Here is a 20,406-nt window from a genome sequence, read left to right as displayed (position 1 = left end):
CAAACAAACAAACAAACAAACAAGGATAATTTCAGGAACAGCAGGATGGCTGCAAGGTGGGAGAGGGATGAGCAGTCGAGCTCAATACTTCCTCAACGGCCAGGAGCAGCAGACTGAAAGTCTGCACTGACAGTGCTGGGGGAAGGGATTTCAGGACTGGACTATGCTGTGGAGAACATTGTTCAATCTGAATGGCATGAGAAATAGCTTAGACTTTGGCCGTAAGGAGAGGGCAGTTTTATGCAGGTACTGAGCTCTCAGAAAATAGCTCCCAGAAGAATCTTGAGATTGTGGTGCTGTGCATACTTTTTCCCCTGAGATTCTGTGCAGTGTTTCCCCCATTACTCAAGCAATGAAATGTCCCCATCTTTTTGAAAAGACAAACCCTGCTGGTTTACATTTAATATTATTAAATGCTTCCTCCCTCAAAATGAACTTTACTCTGTTGCACTTTCTCCCTGGATGCTTTTGGGATTCCCCCACCCCACCCCTTTAGTGGTTCAGCTAGTTTTGCACCGTTATTATGGTGTCACTTGGCATTTAGCTAAGCTAGGCATGGTAGTACCTTTTCTGGATCAAACTTTTAAGTGGTAATTGATAAATTTTAAAATTCACTCCAGTTTTTCTGTTGCTCAGAAACCTTGTGTTAGCGAGGGAGCATCAGAAGAAGGAACAGTCTAAGTCCTACTGTGCTATATTTTTAGTTTTACGTGTCTTCTAATAGAGTGGATATTTATTGCCTAACCTAATTTTGTTTTAAGGTCATCCTCCAATTTCCAGATTCTTTGTCTATCCCAAAATCTCCTATCATTTTAAATAGGGCCAAAGTCCTGGAGAAGCAAAGCACATGTGTGAAGCATTAAGTGAATTGAGACTAACTTGTTCTCCAAGACAGAACGTTCATTTTTGTTTCTGGAAACTAACTCATTTTTTCCCAGCATTTTCCAGCCAGATAGAAACAGTCAACTAGGATACCGTATGAGGATTTTAACCAGTCATACTATTATACTGCCATGCTGTTCCATGTGGGCAGATGAAAGATTCTAATTTGAAGATCATACTTGGCATGGGTTTGAGTTCATAGTTTGGATTAATATGTATTTGATATAAACCGACCCCTCATGACCATGTAAAGGCAATGAAACATTAGCTGAGGTGATGTGAAGATGCATTTGTCTAAAATCTGATAGTACTTGGCATTTCTGGCCAAAATAGTAAGAGAACAAAAGCAGCAGTCTGCTGTTTAGGACTGGATTCTGTATGTCACAGCTTACCCTGTATATGAAGTTCTTCAACATGACGTTTCGCTGTCCTGTCTGTATTATGGGGCTCAGAGCATGGCCATGCCTCACTGCAAAGAGTATGCTTTGCTTAGTTTGCCTAGGGTGTGTTGATAATCATATGGTTAATAATTACCATTAAATTTGTCAGCTTCCAATACAGTAATGAAGGGAGGAATACTTTCAGATGTTCAATTTGTTTAAGAGACAGCAGATAAGCCACCCTCAGAACAGGATGATTTTAAAAAGCCTAGGTGTGTGTTCTGTTAAAAAACACTAGGGTTTTTGAAAGGAGCTATTTCACATGGTTCAAGTGTCTCTTGAGGAATATATGCAGATAAATAAACTACTTAGGATCTTTGGTCATATTTGTTATGTGGAAACATGAATTGGTAGAGCACTGAAACAGGTGCTGAGAATCGGGGGAATTTCAACCCTTGGAGATGTTTAGGAGTTGCTTGGAGAAGATCATGAGCAGCCTGATATGGCTTTGCAGTTCATGTGCTGTGAGCAGAGGCTTGGACTAGAAACCTCCAGAGGTGCCCTCCAGTGTAAATATTTCTTTGAGACTTTGAGTCTATTTGATCTCAAGGTAACAGCAGCAACATCTCCTGTGTCAGTCTGAAAGGAGGAGACATGAAATTGTCAAATAAAAATGTCTCTTAAGTGCATGGCACTGCTTATGTGTCTTGTAATTCTCCAGCTGAAAGTGTCTGGTTTTGCTGATCAAGGTATTTCTCCTGCTGATCAAGGTATTTCTCCTGCTGACACTCAGAAAATGTTAGAGAAGCAGATGTTGTGCTGGGCAGGATGCAAAGGGTCACCTTCTTGCAGGTTGGAAGTGCCATGCTTCAGGTGACAGCCTGACCTCAAGTAAAGCCAAAGCTGGTTCACTGAAGGAGATGTGAGGTGAAGAGACTTATTCTTTGCTTGTCAAATGCCCACCTTCCCCACCCATACTTTGAAAGAATGAGGTGAGATAGATGCTCTTCAGAGAATCTGATAAACAAACACAGGGACACAGTCAGGATCCTTCAAGCTCCCTTGAGACCTCGTTGTTGACAAGACAGCACAACTGCCAATTGCACTACAGATCTGTGTATGAAATGTCATTGGTAAATGCATGTAGATAGTTGTGAATTGCATGTAACCAATTGCATTTCAAGGTTAGTATCTGAAGACAAAGACTAGATTAAGTAGTTAGAAATTCAGAGAAACTGGAGATATGTGAGGATTTAGCATGATGATTTGGGTAAATAATGGGAGGACGTGTGCAGTGCCCTGTAATATTTCTGAGCTGATACTGCTTCTTTTCCTCTGCGGGCACCATCAGTGGCTGGGTGTCCTGTTAAGCATTCCTTGGCAGCAGGAGGAACAGATGCAGAACATTCCTGCAGCCTGTTTCATAGTGTAATACCTCTCAAAACCTTTAGAGAGTTTTACAGTGCTGCTGAAATCTGTGAGACAGCCCTGAGGGTGGCAGCCTGAATGTGAACTCTTTTGAGCTTCTTTTGTACCTTCAGAAAGCCTGCCCAATCTCTTCATACCACACCCAGCTCTTTCTCAGACTGTTTGAAAGCAATTAAATTTCTGTGATCATAACTTGTACTCCCAAAAAGGTGATGAAAAGATTTTGGAGAGATAATGAAGAGAGAACCAGAAAGGAAAAATAAAATAATTAAAATAAAATAAAATAAAATAAAATAAAATAAAATAAAAATAAATTTAAAAAAAAAAAAGATGAGCTGCATCTGTCTGAGAGATTCTGTGTCTGTCTCCCTGCTTGGGTACATTTGGGTCTGCACCTCGGACTTTTAGTAGATCTAGATACCTTTTCATCTTTAGTGCTATTTATGAAGGAGCACTTGCCTTGCCCTTGCCTTTTGATCTCTCTTGCGTTCTGCTCCTCTAGCTTTATGGCCAATACACAGACCAGATAACCGACTTTGCAGAGAAGGAAGCAGCAAAACTACTGAATAAGAAGCAGATCCAAAAGAACAATGAAAGACCCCTGAAACGTGAGAGTGAAGTAGAGATCAAAGAAGAGCAATATTCCAAATGTCAAGGTAGGGGCAATTAATCTTTCATTACTCTATAACCAGATATTGGGCAGGCCAGCCACAGAGATGGAATTTAAGCAAGGCCAAAAAGACAAGAAAATTGTGACTGGGGAGTAGCAGGGAAGGAAGGAAAAGGAATTACAGTGAATCAAAAAGTCTTTTTCATGTAAGATTTCATCATAGGAAAAGCTGAGATCTGTTTGGAAAAAAGACCACTCCCAAGTTAATAATTTATTCTACAACAGAACTCTGTAATAGGAGGAAAAAGACATGTCAAATTTTTGCTGCTAGTGCTTAAGATGTTGAATTCTGCCCCACTCCCCTCCACCTTTTTTTTTTTTTTTAAGCTCCATAAGATTTTGCAGGACTGTATAAGACAGGGATGGGTACCAGTCCTTCAACATGAAGCACATGATGCTTCCAAATAAATCCTTTTTGTAGTCAGCTCTCAGCATAGGAGAGGAGAGACAGACACAGGCTTCATCTATGTTCTCTCAATTTTTCTGGTTTGCTCTTCCCTCCACAGACTGTGCTAGACACATCCAAAAATATGTTACCAAGAAGCTTGGAGAAGACTGGATTTTCTTGATTCTGTTGGGTCTGGTCATGGCGTTGGTGAGCTGGGGAATGGACTATGCCAGTGCGAAGAGCCTACAGGGTGAGTCCCATTCAGGTGTTGCAAATGCACACTGTCGATGATACAAATGTTTTACAAAGCCCAGTGACCAATGTTCCTCCCTCTTTAATATCAGTGTCCCATTCTCACCCCTCCCTGCCCAGGAAGTCTGAAGTACTTGCAACATAATGGTAAAGAAAAGGTTAACTAGGGAGAGGTTCTTTAAAGAGATGGCAGGAAAAAACTTGGAAGCAAGCAGGCAGAAGCAAAGGATATGCTTATGATGAGTCAAACCATTATTTTGACTCCCTTTCCCTCCTACTCCCTTGAATATGTAGGGCACAGAGAAGTGGTACTGTGCTCCTTCCTATTATACTGGTTCCCATTGTCCCCAGAAATATTGAGTACATAGGGGATTGGGAGATGAAGGGGCTCTGAGATGCCCTCCTGACACTGTTTCTGCTTTTACCTCATTATTGTTCTTTCCAGTTTTTATTTATACAGTGCCCTGTAGTTTCCTGCTACCTGGCCACATAGTGCTCTCTCCTTTGGCTGGTTTTACACAGATCTCCTAACCACTGCCTTATATCCCTTCCCCACATTTTTCCTGTGGTCCCTCTCCCCTTTGTAATCTATAACAAGATATTTTAGTCCCCTTGACCTCATCTCAGTGCACACACATTGCCCCCATCCCATTATCATAAGTGCACTGTTTCTTTGTCCTTAACCTCAGTGTCCTAATCCTCATCTGCACATGTACACAAACACTTTCTTCTCAGCGCTCTTGGACGCTCATGTCCACCAGACACTGCAGTTCCTCAAAGCTCCCAATATTAGTTCAGCCCAGTGTTCCTCCCTCTAGAACTTCCCCATCTACCAGGCATCTGGTTTACCCTACCAGTTGCAGAGACCCTCTGTCCTTTACACCAAGTCCTTTGTGTTGTTTTTTTTTTCCTTTCCCTCCACCAAGTCTCAGCCTCCTGTTGTATGTGGATCCAGCTCAAGCAAAGAAGATGAACTGCACAGGAGCTGCAGTTCAGTTTGGATTCTTGGCAGCTCATGCTGTTGTACCTATCTGAACAACGGTATCACTGCTGTTTTAACAGTTGACATAGCTCCCTTCATGAAAATCAGCCTTTTAAGATAGTTTTTTATGAAGGAACAATTTTTAATGTGATTGAGATGGAGCAGAGAGCACTAGGTATTGGCGGACTACTTTACTGTCCTTCAGGACCTGCATAAGGCCCTCAGGCTGCCAAACAAAAGGATGCTGTGCAGTGATTCATCCTCACAACTGCATGTAACACACCTCTTACATCACATTTTGGCACAGGTATTAATAGTATTTCAGAACAGGGAGCCACTTCTATCCATTCCTGCAAAATGCCTGTTTTATTTGAGAACTCATACTCAAAATGTAACAAGACTTGTCTTAGAAAATGAGGACTTTTAGAATGGCATTTCTCAGGGGGATTTAGCATGGGCACGTTTAGCAAGTGTGTGATTCTTTGATGTATACCAACCTGTTTGCAGCTGCTGTGATTATTGACAACTTCTTTGTTTGTCTCCCTACAGCCTACAAGTGGATGTACAGAGTGCTGCACCCGAATGTTCCTATGCAGTATCTGGCGTGGGTCACGTATCCACTTGTTCTTATTCTGTTTGCGGCCATTTTCTGCCACCTCGTCTCTCCACAGGCTGTTGGTGAGGGCAGAAGGCATGGCAAGATCTGTTTCTGTCTCATTTTTCTTATTCCATTTGCCTGCAGGTTTTGTTCATCTCCTGCTCTGCTGTTGTTTTCAGGGTCTGGGATCCCAGAGCTCAAGACCATTATGAGAGGAGTGGTCCTCAAGGAGTATCTCACTCTCAAAGCTTTTTTGGCCAAAGTTGTGGGCCTCACAGCTGGGCTTGGAAGTGGCATGCCTGTGGGGAAAGAGGTAAATATTGCTGTTTTCATGTGCAGTAGTGGCCATGGTCTGGGAGGTTGTCTGTGGAAGAAGAGTCTGTAAATGTTTTCTTTCTTTTGCCACCATTACTCTTCTCAAAGTTCTGCTCCTTCCACCAATGCTTATCTTCCACTGTCCATTTTCCTTCCACTTTGAAAGGCTTGATATAGAAAACATCAGAGTACTCAAGTCAGGTAATCTTTGAGAGGAAAGAAAAAGGAAATTGGAGTACTGGCTGAGATGGTCAAAGAGAAATTATGAGATCTTCAATGGCTAAATGGTTGTCAGTAACCAGAGGGAAACCCTCTCTGATTTCCTCCTCCCCTTCTCTTGCAGGGTCCTTTTGTGCATATTGCCAGTATCTGTGCTGCAGTACTCAGCAAGTTCATGTCAATCTTCTGTGGTGTGTATGAGGTAAGGCACATGTCTCTGCATAGAGCTTTTCCACAGGCTGAACTCCTAAGACACATAGGATAGTATTGGTAGGCCACAAAATAGAGAGGAAACATATGGATTGTATTTCACTGTGCTGCTATAGAGCAGTAAAATACAAGCCAAAGTGCTAGTGGGAGGCCAGATATAAAGTTAAATAACTATGCAGGACCACCAATGTTACCTACCAATTACATAGAGGCTGGTTAGGAATATGCATTTGACATGTTTTCAACCTCAATATGCTTATAACTTGGCACTGTGATCATTCTCTATATAAAAAAGTAGCTGCAGACAACAATCACAGAATCATCTAGGTTGGAAAGGACCCTGGAGATCATCTAGTCCAACTGTTCGCCTAGCACAGTTCCCACCTACAGCATATCCTTAAGCTCCAAATCAACCCTACTCTTGAACACCTCCAGGGACGGGGACTCCACCACCTCCCTGGGCGGCCCATTCCAACGCCTAACAACCCGTTCTGCAAAGAAATGCTTCCTAATATCTAGCCTGAACTTTCCCTGGCGCAGCTTGAGGCCATTCCCTCTTGTCCTGTCACTTTCTACTAGGCTAAAGAGGCTCAAACCAGCTCTCTGCAGCTTCCTTTCAGGGAGTTGTAGAGGGTCATAAGGTCTCCCCTCAGCCTCCTCTTCTCCAGACTAAACAATCCCAGTTCCCTCAGCCGCTCCTCAGAGGACATGTGCTCCAGACCCTGCACCAGCTCCGTTGCCCTTCTCTGGACACGCTCGAGTCACTCAATGGCCTTTTTGTAGTGAGGGGCCCAAAACTGAACACAGTAATCAACGTGCGGCCTCACCAGCACCAAGTACAGGGGCAAGATCCCTTCCCTGTCCCTGCTGGCCACACTAATTGTGATACAAGCCAGGATGCCATTGGCCTTCTTGGCCACCTGGACACACTGCTGGCTCATGTTCAGCCAGATGTCAATCAACCACCCCCCCCCAGCAGCCTTTCCCTCATCCAATAAGCAGGTCGCTCTGTCATAGGAGGAGATCAGGTTTGTCAAGCAGGACCTGCCTTTCATAAACCCACACTGACTGGGCCTGAGCATCTGGTTGTCCTGCATGTGTTGCATGATGGTGTTTAGCATGAGCTACTCCATCAGCTTCCCGGGCACCGAAGTCAAGCTGACAGGTCTTTAAGCCAAATTTACACAGCATTGGTAATTACAGACACACTGTATCTAGCCTTTTGCTGTTGCAGCATAGCCTCTGCAGGCTGATCACTGTATTGACTAGCTGTATAAAAAAGATCTATTAACTTCATATAAAGATAAATGTAGGAGCTGCTTTACATACAGGTTTTTTATCAGAAACTGGCTGTGAAATACAACAATGGGAGGCGCTGTTCTAGTTGAATAGATCCTGAGTGTGCATAAGAACCAGTGTCACTGATGAAAACCAGCTGACAGTACTAAAGACCGCACTAAAGTGTGTAGAACTTGCTATTTTTAATAGCAGTGGCTGAATCTACTGCTGGCTGCTGCTTTGTTTCATTGTTCTGGATCCTAACCCCCTGGCTTTGCTTCCTCTAACCCCAGCATGCTCTTCTCTGGCTGCACTCTGTTCCAGAATGTGCATAGGCAGTTCGACTTCCTGGTGGCAGCTTGCGCAGTTGGAGTTGGATGTTGCTTCGGGGCTCCTCTTGGAGGCAAGTGTCTTCCTGTATATGACATTTAATGTACAGCTCATTTAGCCTCTGGCTGTGAGATTTCCTGGTCTCAGGAAAGGTTCTCTGCAGATGCCTCTCCACAGCAACATGAGTTCTTTCTTTTCATGTGTAACTAAAAGAAAGGGAAGGTTATAGGAAAAGTGACACCTATTAATGTGCTGATTTCCTTCACTGTGTAAAGTTTTGGGCTCGCCATATAAGAGAGGTGTGAAGGGCCAGTAAGATAGCTGGGAGGTTGAAGTAACAGTATATGAGGAGAAGCTGAAGAAGCTGGGTTTGCTCAGCCTAAAGGAGAAAAGGCTAAAGGGGGATGGTCTAACTGATGTCATCAACCACCTAAAGGGGGATTTTAGTCAAGACTGATCCAGGCTTTTTTCAGAGCAGCAGAGTGCAAGAGGCAATGGGCACAACTTGCAACAAAAGAAATTCTGACTGTGTATAAAAAAAAAAAGTTCCTCCACCAGGGGTGGTTCAGCACTGGCACAGATGTCTAGAGGATCCAGGGAATCTCTGTCTTTGGAAATGTTCAGGACTCACCTGGACAAGGACCCGATATAGCCTTGGAATTAGCCCAACTCTGAGCAGGCAGTTGGAGGAGAAACATCCAGTGGTCCCTTCCCACCTTTCTATGATCCTGCTGTAAGGAGAGATGTGGAAATTTACCTACCTCACCTCACATTTGCACTAGTCTTCTCAGTCCTGGAATTTCCTTAATCTGCATATGTGCAAGAGGCACGTGGGAACTTCTTCCTAAAACAGTGGAAATATATGCATAAATAGTTTGTCTTAAAATGTTCTCCATTCTTTCTTGTGCCTTCATTTCACTCTCCCCCCATGCACTGCACCAAACCTCTCTCTGCAGTTATTGTGCCCAGAAATTTAAGAAGTTTTTGAAATGTGATGCTTTTTCTAGGTTGTTTTTACTTCTTTCCGCACTATTTTCCTGTTAGTCTTCAAATGGATGAGTTAGCTGACAAAGAAACACAGTCTTGCATAAACAATAATAATGATATTTACTCTGGTTTGCTATTAAAAAAAAAAAAAAAAAAAAAAAAAAAAAAAAAAGAAAAAAGAGGAACATAGTTTGTCAGCTACAAATTAGAGGTTCCTCAGTTGACAACTTTAGAAAACATGTGCCAGGAAGAAAATGAGGTTCAGCAAGAGAGAGGCTGAGATCTGTGTATATGTGGGCAATATAGCAAGTTGGGGACAGCCTAAGCTGAAGCCTGAGGCTTCAAGGCAAAATTTGTTAAATCTGCCAAAAACCTTGAGAGAAACCAGGTTCAGAACCAAGGATGAGACCACAGTCAGGTGGAACCATTGGTAGTATGCAGGAGAATGGTATCTCTCTTAATGGTAAAAAAAAATAATGAAAAAAACCCCACCCCAAAACCTTCCATAAGAGTCTACAATTCTTGTTTCTTTCTCTGTACCTGGAATTAATATTGTCTCCAGGACTGCAGGACACATTCTACACTAGGAGAGGCTAGAGAAGAAAAGAGAAGGATAAAGAGGAGTAGTCTAATTGCTGTCTTCTGTAGCTAAAGGAGATATTAGAGAGACAAAATAGTCCAACTCTTCTCAGAGAACAGTGAAAGGACAAGAGACATCAGGCACAACTTGCAACAAGGGAAATTCTATCTAATAAAAAAAAAATTCTCCCCTTTCCCCAAAGGTGGTTCAGGGTGGCACAGGTGTCAAGAGAGGCATAGGAATCTCCACCCTTGGACGTGCTCAGGGCTCACCTAGCACCCTGATCCTGAGCACCCTGATCTATCCTTGAAGTTAGCCCAGCTCTGAGCAGAGTTGGAGAAGAAGCATTCAGACGTATCTTCCAGACTGAAACTTGCTGTGAGTCTGTGATAACATTGTAGTATGGGAACAAACTGGAGGTCATCATAGCTTTTGCAGCCCTAGTTGGGTTCCTCTTGTGGATTCACACCAAATTGCCAAACGTGGTTTCCATTACCTGGCAGTCATGTAATCTTTTGCTGACATTAGTCCAGGATATAGCTTGCAACTTCACATCACATTGCCCATGGTGTATAACTTCTTGGTGTTCATGCTGGTGAATGCTGTGTATTAATGAAGAGCCCTCAAAATGGATTTGAAAACCCAGTTTAACCCTTGACAAACAAAAAGGTGCCCAGCTTACTTTTTCTGAGTGTACTCTGGTACTCTTTGTGTTTGATTTGGTCTATCTGGCTACTCCTGTATTGCTACACAGCACCAGTACTCTGACACAGTGCTGAGTCCTGGAAGACACCATATGCCACGGGCTGTTCTCCGTGGTTGCTATAGGTCTCTCTATATCATACTGTTCTTCAACACTGTCCCATCAGGATTTGCACCTTCAAACAACTCTTATTACTTCTTGACATACTGCAGGCCATGTCACACGCACCCTCAGTTTCAAGCTGTTAATCACTATGCTGGTGGGCTATAACACAACCTTCCCACTATTCCAGACACTTTGAACTGAATGCCACCCCTTTTCTGGACATGATTATGTCTTAACACCACAGGGGAACTGATAGGGCCCACAAGTTACCTAGGACAAAGCTGTGGATAAGGACAGGGAATGGTCCATGGCCCTTTTATGTTGGGTTGTGCAGAGATAACCTTGAGACACCTTTTAGTTGAAGCTCTATCAAACACCTGCTCAGGTAAACAGGAATTCATGGTGTTCTGGCCTTAGAATTTAGTGTGGTCACTGAGGTTCTCACCATAGCACAGGACCAACCTTTCTCAAAACTCTTGTGGGAAATCTAACAGGCTACTTTGGGAACATATGATAGTAGAAAGTACAAAATACACAGACTTTAACACTGGTGCATTACACACCACTTAGAATTTAGACAAAATAAAATAACATCTACCTACCTGTTAATGTTTCACCATTCTTAGGCACTTCAGGGACAAATCTTGGAGAAAGAGTGGAAGAGCATTTTTTCCCATTCAACAGCTTTATGTCTTCCAAAACTGTCTCAGGAGAGACTCTACCTTTTATACCTTCCATTTCCTTTTATTATCATGCTTGTTTTCACCAGGACAGCACAGTGCTTTACTAGGTAATCTGCTACCCACTCACCCACCCAAGGTGACAGGAACTTTGGCATCTGTTCACACTCAGTTCTGGACATGCATGTGCCTTGTGCACACAGACTCACAGGGTAGCTTTTTTGAGGCACCCTCTGGCACATGTGTATCCTGAGATTCCCTGACAAAGTAAAGGAGTAAAATATAGTTATGTGCCCCCCACCGCCTGGAGGATTTTCCACAAGACATTTCTTCTACAGTGCTAGAAATGTGTATGTTTCAGTGAAAGAGTAGATGCTGCCTTCTCCACGTGTCTTGAAGATGTGATTCCAGGTATATGCCTGTCTTGTGCCAGGTCTTGTCTTTTGACTATTCTGAAACCATCCAGAAGGGAGAAGTAAGATAAATACAGCTGTAACTCTGACACTGGTGTCAAAGCTGGGTGACAGCAGGTGGCCATACCTGCCAATTCTGTTACTCACTCTCTGCTTTCTTTCCTTCTTTCTTCTGTTTGTCTGTCTCTCTTTGTCTCTTTCACCAGTAGCAGCCATATTATTACACAGATGTCCTGACTGTGGGTTGTGCTGTGGGGGTCGGCTGCTGCTTTGGGACACCACTTGGAGGCAAGTGGCTGTTCTGTTTCCTTTTTCTCAGGTACCTAAATCCTCTCCTGCCTAGTCCTGTCCTCCTCTCCCCTTTCTTGCACTGTAATTTTGATCAGCCATCTACTTTGAATGAAGCCTATCTTTAGTGTTACCAACCTCCACAGCTTCTCTGACACAATCTTTTTTCCACATTGTCAGCCTTCTGGAGGCAAGAGGGGAAGGCTCTCTAGAACAGTGGTCTCCAAATTGGGATGTGCCTACCCCAGGGACTGCGTAAGGTGATCCACTGGGGTGTGGGAAGGAAATATTGGAATTTCTGTTTTTTTACTAAATCTTAAAAGAATTAAAAATCAGTTAAGATTTACTAATATTCAGTATGCATATTGCCAGTGGTGCCCTCACTCAGTCCATATGTCAGATGGCCACTTGTCATGAGGTGTCACAATGAAGAGGGTTGACAGTGGTGTGCTCACTCATCTGCTCACTTTTGGCATATTGCAATGTATCGCAATCAGGGTGTGACCACTTAAGTGATTTATGGATTATATTATCTAATGTTAACTAAACTAACCCTCGCAAAATGGACAAGTGGATTAAAAAGATTCCTTCAAAGAAACTACATATTGAAGATAATACTAATAATGCAAGCACAGATGAATGACAAGAAGATAGCAGAGCTGATAGTTCTCCTACTCCTAGCACAGGCTCAGCCACATTATGAGGTACAAACAATGACTAGCTAATCAGGTTTGACAAGAAGTCGGAAAAAAAAAAAAAAGGATATTTAAATACGGATTTACATCCACTATCATTAATGACAAACCTCACCCTAACAGTATATTGTGCTTTGAGAAGTTAGCTAATCACACTATGATGCCATCAGAATTAGCAAGACATTTAAAAACTAAGCATCCAGAACATGAAGACAAATCTCTACAATTTTTTCATCAATGTTTTAAGCTATGTGATGTTCAACCCAGTACCTTACAAAATTTCACTGACCTTAATGATACATGTATAGAAGCCTCCTTTGAGATTTCTTTCTTCATAACAAAAGACAAAAAGCCACATACCACTGGGGAAACACTTGTTCTTTCTGCCACAGTTAAAAATGGCTGAAATAATATACAGAAAACAATACAGTGTGTCCTGGTTCAGCTCGGATAGAGTCAAGTTTTCCCCAGCAGAGATTGAGGGGGAAGGGATCTCCAGCCAGGTTATTCATACCATGCTGACGTCAGGTCCAGGGATGGAGCCTTTTTACTTTCGCTTCTGGTTTGGGGGTTGACATACACAAAGCGGGCTTGCTCCTTGACCACTTTGCGGTATTTCTCTGTATATCCTTTGTCTTGTTCACTGTTATTGATGTTTATTGTTGTTATCGTTGCCACTGCTGCTATTCAGATTGTTTTATCACACTGTTGTATTAAATTTTCTTCTTATTTTAGCCGGGGTCTGTGTTTAACTTTCCAGCCTGACCGGCAGAGGGTGGGGGAAGGGCAACAGCAACGTGCTCTCCGATCCCGGCAGAGGTTAAACCTGCACACAGTGGCAAACTAAAATGCATTCCTTTGTCAGCAAACACTGTTGGAAGTTGCATATAGAAAATATTGCTGGAGGTTTGAAGGAAAAAGTATCGGTACAAATTACACAGTGTTAGAGGTTTGCTATGCAGCTGAATGAAAGTACAGATGTTTCTAATCTAACATGTCATAGCTTATGGTATTTGCTAGATTCTGTTTCGATAGTGAAATACATGAAGAATTTTCTGTAAGCCACTAAAGGAAAGATCTACCAGAGAAGCTATACTCTCAACAGTAAATTACTTCTTTAACAAAAATGTTTTATGGAAAAGCTGTGCAAGTGTAGCAATCGGTGGAGCAGCTGCTTTGACTGGCATAATAAAAGGATTACATGGTAAGGTTACATAGATAGCACCACACCTGAAATTCATTCACTGCATTGTTCATAAGCAAGCTATTGTGGTAAAGAAATGGGAGCCAGACCTGCACAAAGTGCTACAGGATGTCATCAGTGTGGTTAATTTCATCAAAACAAGACCTTGAAACACAAGAATGCTAACATTACTTCAAATGAGATGGGGAGTGATCATGACAATCCTTTGTACCATAGAGACATGTGTTGGTTAAAACAGTTGTATTTAAAGACCAGATACACATTTTTCTTCTACAAAAAATGTGATGATCTCTTCCATGATGACAAGCATCTGTCAGTGTGTAACAAAGTGTTAAAACAAGATTTTAAAAAATAAAGAATATCAATATTTTAATCAGTATTTTTAATGAGAAGAAAAATATTTTTGTATCAATAAATAAAGCATTCTTTTTAAAATTTTTATTTCCTCATTTTCATCCTTTTAAAATTTCTGTTTTTGTGCATGTTTTATATTGTACATAATATGCAGTAGTACATGTATATATTTTTAAAATAAATATACATATATTGGGGGGTACATGCTCCAAAATATTTTATTGGTAGGGGTGCGTGATCAAAGAAGTGTGGATACCACTGCTCTAGAAGACTACTTAGAAGCCTCTCTCATGCTTCTAACATTACACTTGTGATTTTAACTTTGGTCCCTTTCCAACTCTTTCTAGGTGTTCTTTTCAGCATTGAGGTCACTTCTACTTACTTTGCTGTGCGCAATTATTGGAGAGGTTTCTTTGCAGCTACCTTTAGTGCCTTCATTTTCCGAGTCCTTGCTGTTTGGAACAAGGATGCAGGTAAGCTAAGAGCCACTCCTACTCTCTTCGTAAAATGTTGCTCTATTAATTTATTTTCTATCTTCCTCAAAACTACAACTGTGTATGATGCTTGAAACTTCTGCCGTGATGTGTGACAACCAGCAGTACAGACAGAAAGAGAAGGGGAAGTATCTTACGTCATCAATTGTATAACCCAACCTATTCCTAGGTTATGTCTGAAAAATGACTGAATATGAGTCTTTGGCAAATAAGAGGGCCCCTGAGGTGGTAGTTTTGCTTCTACTCAGCATAATGTCAAGGCTGCAAACACAGAGGTATCCCATCACAGAGTATGTGATACATACTATAGTGTATGCTGCTGCTATCTGCTGGAAATACTGTGGTCTGCTTTGGTCATCTCTTGACTAGAAGCATAAAAACCAAATAGTCTAGAAAACTGAGATGATAAAATGATTAGGAGGCTACAGGATTGGTAGAGTCTGACTGGAGGTCCTGAAAAAATAACTGTCTCAAGTAACTGAAAAGCATAAGCGCAAATTTGTGCAGACAGAAATAGCACAGGACAAGCTTGTTCGGAATGGAGTTCCAGCTGATGCTGAAGGCTACCATTTCTTTGTAAACTTCTTGTTTATAATGTCTTTATCTTTTATTCTTACAGTTGTATCTATTTTATTGATCTGAGCAACATGTGGGCAGTTCCTTTACTTAAAACTGCTATAATTTATGTCTCTTGAATTCACAGGGTTGGATTTTTTGTGCTAAATCATTATTTGGCTTGAATATTCTCTTGAATGTAGAAAGTGATTACATCTTTGTTTGTGAAACACTGCCTCATATTGAGAGGTATTCAACCATTAGTTGCTCTAAACCGTCTAAAACCATCTCTAAACCATCAGTTGCTCTAAAACCATCATTGCTCTAAACCTAGTCCTGTCTGACCAGTTAACAAGAAATTAATGCCTCCTGTAATTATCATATAATGTGAGATTTTTCACTGCTTCTTTTCTGTTCTCATTGTGTGAATAATTCCTTCATCCAGGGCAAATTTGAATTTATATCCATCCTCATTCAGCTGCATTTCCACTCTACACTTGATTATTAATTTGTGCTTCACCTGTTGACATACAGATATTTACATTTCCACACAGTTAGGTACCTCCAGGCACATAAAGCAGGACAGGTTTCAACATCTGTGTCTTTTTAGCAATGCAACACTTCCAGGTGAGGTGAGTTGGAGAAAATGAGGCTTAGCTGATATTTTCCATCTCTGATTTCTAAGGCTTTCATTCTTTTGGTATCAGCGAAAAATTTTGCAGATATAACTTCAGAGAGGATCTGAGTTTTGTTTCTAGAAGGCAATCACAACGGTGCATGACACAGCTTCTTCAGGTATGTAAGCACTGCCTGCCTCAGCAAAGAGAGTTTTCAGAGTCAGTGAGTATGTGGGAAAATATTTTATTTCCTAGAGAATGGATGGTAGAAAAAATGAAAGAAAATAAGACCCTTTAAATAATCTAGGATTGTAGCTAAAAATATATATACATTCTCTGAAAACAAACCTATACCAACTAGAGCATTAGGATTGCAAATGCTCAAAAATAGGCATACTAAAATCAGAGCAGTCTGCCAATCTGTAATATTGTGTATAATGTCACGAAACCACATAGAACCATGTATAAACTAGTTCCCCTGTCCTGTCCCTACCCTTAGCTTTTATGACATTTAACTTCTCACCTTCCCTTCATTCCCTTTCCTTCTTAACCTCTTTCTTCTCTCACAGTTACCATCACAGCCCTGTTCAGAACAAACTTTCGTATGGATTTCCCCTTTGATCTGCAAGAGCTGCCAGCATTTGCTGTAATAGGGTAAGTTCCCAGGAACCTGGCTTCTTGCTCTACAAAGGTTATCATGTGAGTTCTGTTAGGAATTCTTTTGCAAAACAGTTACATACATCCGTTTTAGACATTTTGATTGTTACAAATAAGACCTCTGCATTCCTCCTTCAGAAATTGTGCCCATGTAGCACAATGGGTAAGGAAGGAAATGTGGGTGTTTTCAAAATGTTTGTTATTTCCTTTTCACAGAAATTAAGTTCTGAAGAAAAAAAAAAAAACAAACAAAACAAACCAAAACTAAGTCTAACTTGGTCTAGGTTCTGGGTGTAGTTTTACTGAATGACTCTTTAACATTTTTGATGGCATCCCCAAATGAACTGATCCAACAAGTACAGCCTTTTCACCTGACAAAACTGGGATGAAAGACTTAACCAAGAAGTTTCCCTTTTACAAGGTCAGAACAGTTATCCTTTTCAAGAAAGGTTGGTACTCGACATGGTGGCAAGGGTAACTGAACCATAATTGGATTCAGTGAGAAAACAGTTAATATATTGAGTGTCAGTTTTATTTTATTTGTGGAGATATCTGAGATGGTTTCATTTGTCGAGGAAATTTTGCAAAATGAAAGAATGAACTTAAGAAAAATGAGAAGAGAATTGGGAAATACTAGAGAAAAACTGCATTTGGAATTGCCGTGAGGAAAGGTCTTGGGTTAGAGAGAGGCTCCAGGGAAATCACTGCAGAGTAGTAAAGGGAATATGCTCTAGGAAAAAAATACTTGTGCTGGTGTTGTGAACGTATTCTGTTGCAAAACCTGTATACAAGATCAGAAATATATTTGAGGTTTTCCAACTCAATATATAGCCTATATAATATAGGCTGACCTCATATTCATTTACTTGAATATGAACTCAAGTGGAATTTTTTTGAAGACATCAGATATGTTGAAAATCTATGAATATACAGGAGCTTTTGCTAGTCCTTAAATAAATTTGCATGTTGAACTCAGGGGAATCCATTTGTTTAGACTGACAAGGAAGAAGGTAATCCTTAGGGGTTACAGCTGATAAGAATGCAAAACTTCTTATTGTGTTTTGAACAGAGTTGGCAGAGCTGGGTTTTTTTAGTACTCCACATAGGCTAGGAAAGGAGTATGACAACTGCAAAATGCTTTCAAATGCCTGGGTGTTCAACGTGGCATCTTTTTTTAGAAAAAGCTGAAGACTTGGATAGTCTTGGATAAAGTCCTGATGACAACTTAAAATGCTCTGAATTTTCTTAACATTAAGTCTCAAAGTTGGACTCTTTCTATCCAACATATTTCTTCACTTTCAGGTAGGACAAAAAAAAAATGAGCCAGCCCAAGCACTATCAACAGGTAGATCTTGTTCTTCTACGTCAGCAAATGTTAATTTGCAAAATATATACAGGAGGAGCACTTCTATTTTACTGGCAAATTGATAGGCAGAGATGGATGTATTTTTTAATATAAACTAATGCAAAGAAATTCAGTTAACTGTGCAGCCCTTAGGCTAAACAGTGCTGGCTTAAAATATTTAAGAGAAGCTCACTGGACCTGTTTGTGAACAGCTTCATAATTAGTTTAAACTTGTTTCTATGCAATTTTTAAGTGATCATGCAGGATCTTTTTCAACATACAAACTTTTACGTAAGCTAAATTCATCTTTGAATGAGATTTGGCAAAAGCCTGCAAACCATATAACAAAGGAAAATTCCCTTATTTTTAAAAATTAATAGAATGAAAATGTTATCTGTTTATTCTCAGTATTCTGTGAGTTAATTTTATTTGCCACATAATATAATTTTTTTTTTTTTTTTTTTTTTTTTTTTTTACTTCACCTTTGAGTATTACACCATATTGATCCAGGTCTCATTAAGTTACAGAGCATAAGGATCAAGGCCAGTCCTCAGACAGCTATAATTTTTTTGGCTTTATTAGTATCAGGAACATAGGGCTAAATGATTAGGATCACAGAGATTACATACTTTGCTTTAGGCATGAGAGTTGCTATTACATTTAATATTTGATGTAGGCATATAATTTTGCTAAATCAGAGTTAAACTCCCCTCATGTTTATTATTTAATGTTCCAACTCGATGTCTAAGTTCTGACAATACTGGTCTTTGCCCTGTTGCTCTTTGTCAGCCCCCACTGAGATCTGTCAGTCCTTTTTTATAGATTATTTTATAGGTTTTTATAGACGAGATTTCCCCCTATATGTAACAGATAATTTAAGTGGTGAAATGGCAGTGTGTGTGACAAAGAGATCCAAAATAATTCCCTGCTTTCATCAGGGAGTCAATGTCTTTAAGTGAGTTGCTGTAGGAGTAACCCTCTCGGTGACAAAGACTTTATGAAAAAACCTTAAACTCATTTTCTTGACTGATGGTTTGTTTATTATCTGTTGTTTGGTATGATTTTATTTCTTTCTGCTCCACTTTAGGATATGTTCTGGATTCCTTGGAGCATTTTTTGTTTATCTCAATCGCCAAGTGGTCCTATGCATCCGGCGTCACACAGCTCTGAGCCAGTTTCTCACCAAATAGTGAGTGCCTTTGAAGTTATTCTCTTTAGGGATCAGATTTTTATACCCTACTGGTATTGGATAGTAACAAATGTTTTCTGGAAGCTAGTAGAACTATTTCACGTGTAATACAGTAAAACTATGAGAAACTGAATTTATATGAGTGTAAGATATCTATAAACATCAAGAGAATTTGTTCTGTACTGGATTTTCTTTTTGATCAGCCCAAATAGTTTCAGATAGCTTCTTGATTTAGAAGGGAGACTCTGTAATATTCATTAAGAGGTCAAGGGATATTACTGATTGGACAGAAAATGTTTTTAATTAGAAAATCAATGCTTATGCTTCTTAAGATCATGCTGCTTCTCTTTATTTTTTTAGAATCTGTAAAAAATAAACTCAACATCATTTATATTTTAAGAAAATTAAATACAACTGAAATCTAACTATGTCTTGAAAACCTAATTTAAAAAAAAAAAAAAAAATGTATGCAAAAGTATATTGTGCTGCAGTATTGCTGTTACTGAATACTTACAAACCAAATAGTGAAACTGATAGTAACCAAATGATGTGAATTGCAGCATGGAAGAGAAATGCAAAACAAAATAAAAATTTAAGCCATAAAGGTTTTACAGGGCACCTGATACTTTTTTTTTCTAATTAAGTTATAAACTCCAAAGTTATAACCTGAAGAAGAAAAGGTGACTAACTGTAAATGTCTTCAGTCTCTTTCCAGAATTCTGATGCTATGAGATAGCTGAGAGGTGTGGAGGATCTACATTTCTTAGCAAAAGTTGCAGATCTGAGTAGAAGAAAAACACTAGTTAAAAAGAAGTTCAGACTAAATTTATCATGTGGAAGAAAAATTGTCTTTCTTCATTATGCAGCATTACTCACAAGCACCAGCAGAGCCATCAAAGTTAATAGAGAAGTGGAGCAAAGACTGAAAAACAGGAATTTACTTTAAACTTTTGAGCAATTTCTCAGAATTTTGTAGGTCCTTAGACTGAAAGAAATTAAAGGTTATCTTTTGTCTTCCTAAATACCACAGCACCTCAGGTAGGACTTCCTGTAGGGAACACAGTAATTTTGTCAGGGGAGACCTCACTGGATTAGTTCAGCATGTGGAGGCAGTTTACACTCATGTTGTCTTAGTGCCCACAAAGTGTCACAGTGTACCCAGAAACCCATCCTGGGATTGGACACAACGTAGGAAAGCACAGATGGCTTCAGCCTGCTCTCCAGTATGTCCCACTGGCCTAGCACACTTAGACCCACTGGCCACCAAGGACACCTTCCCAAAAATTGTGATGGTCAGCAATTCCATGGAAAGGAAAGCAGTTTTCCTCATAAGAATTAGTGCAATGGGGGATGCAAAAATGTATGAAAAAAAAGAGTACATTTAAATACACTAGGACAGGACACATTACAAGGGGCATGAAGAAACAAGACTGGCATAATCAGGACAAATGGAGGAGGTGCTGGCTTTTGGCAACAGGTCAACACATCATTGTAAATACACATCCCACACCTCATGTACTCAAGTTTGTGTATTTTGTAAATCCCTCTCTCCTTCCATCCCCTCCATTATATCAATTCTGATGGGAAAAATGGCTTTGTTGACAGTTG

General features: G+C 40.4%; 1 protein-coding gene across 1 annotated transcript in view; it reads left to right on the top strand.

The window, feature by feature from the left end:
- CLCN1 (chloride voltage-gated channel 1) overlaps nucleotides 1–20,406 on the top strand; it is a 39,535-nt gene that overhangs the window by 3,468 nt on the left and 15,661 nt on the right. Inside the window, exons 2-10 of the mRNA XM_026852785.1 lie at nucleotides 3,193–3,346; nucleotides 3,867–3,998; nucleotides 5,532–5,660; nucleotides 5,760–5,893; nucleotides 6,239–6,316; nucleotides 7,927–8,005; nucleotides 14,289–14,414; nucleotides 16,177–16,261; nucleotides 18,697–18,798. Of these exons, the coding sequence (XP_026708586.1) occupies nucleotides 3,193–3,346; nucleotides 3,867–3,998; nucleotides 5,532–5,660; nucleotides 5,760–5,893; nucleotides 6,239–6,316; nucleotides 7,927–8,005; nucleotides 14,289–14,414; nucleotides 16,177–16,261; nucleotides 18,697–18,798 (1,019 nt within the window). The remainder of the gene's footprint in view (nucleotides 1–3,192; nucleotides 3,347–3,866; nucleotides 3,999–5,531; nucleotides 5,661–5,759; nucleotides 5,894–6,238; nucleotides 6,317–7,926; nucleotides 8,006–14,288; nucleotides 14,415–16,176; nucleotides 16,262–18,696; nucleotides 18,799–20,406) is intronic.

This window comes from Athene cunicularia (assembly GCF_003259725.1).
Source record: "Athene cunicularia isolate RWA chromosome 1 unlocalized genomic scaffold, athCun1 chr1_part1, whole genome shotgun sequence".
Classification (NCBI taxonomy): domain Eukaryota; kingdom Metazoa; phylum Chordata; class Aves; order Strigiformes; family Strigidae; genus Athene; species Athene cunicularia.
The sequence above is the reverse complement of the archived record's forward strand: the minus strand, read 5'-3'. Positions and strand labels throughout refer to the sequence as shown.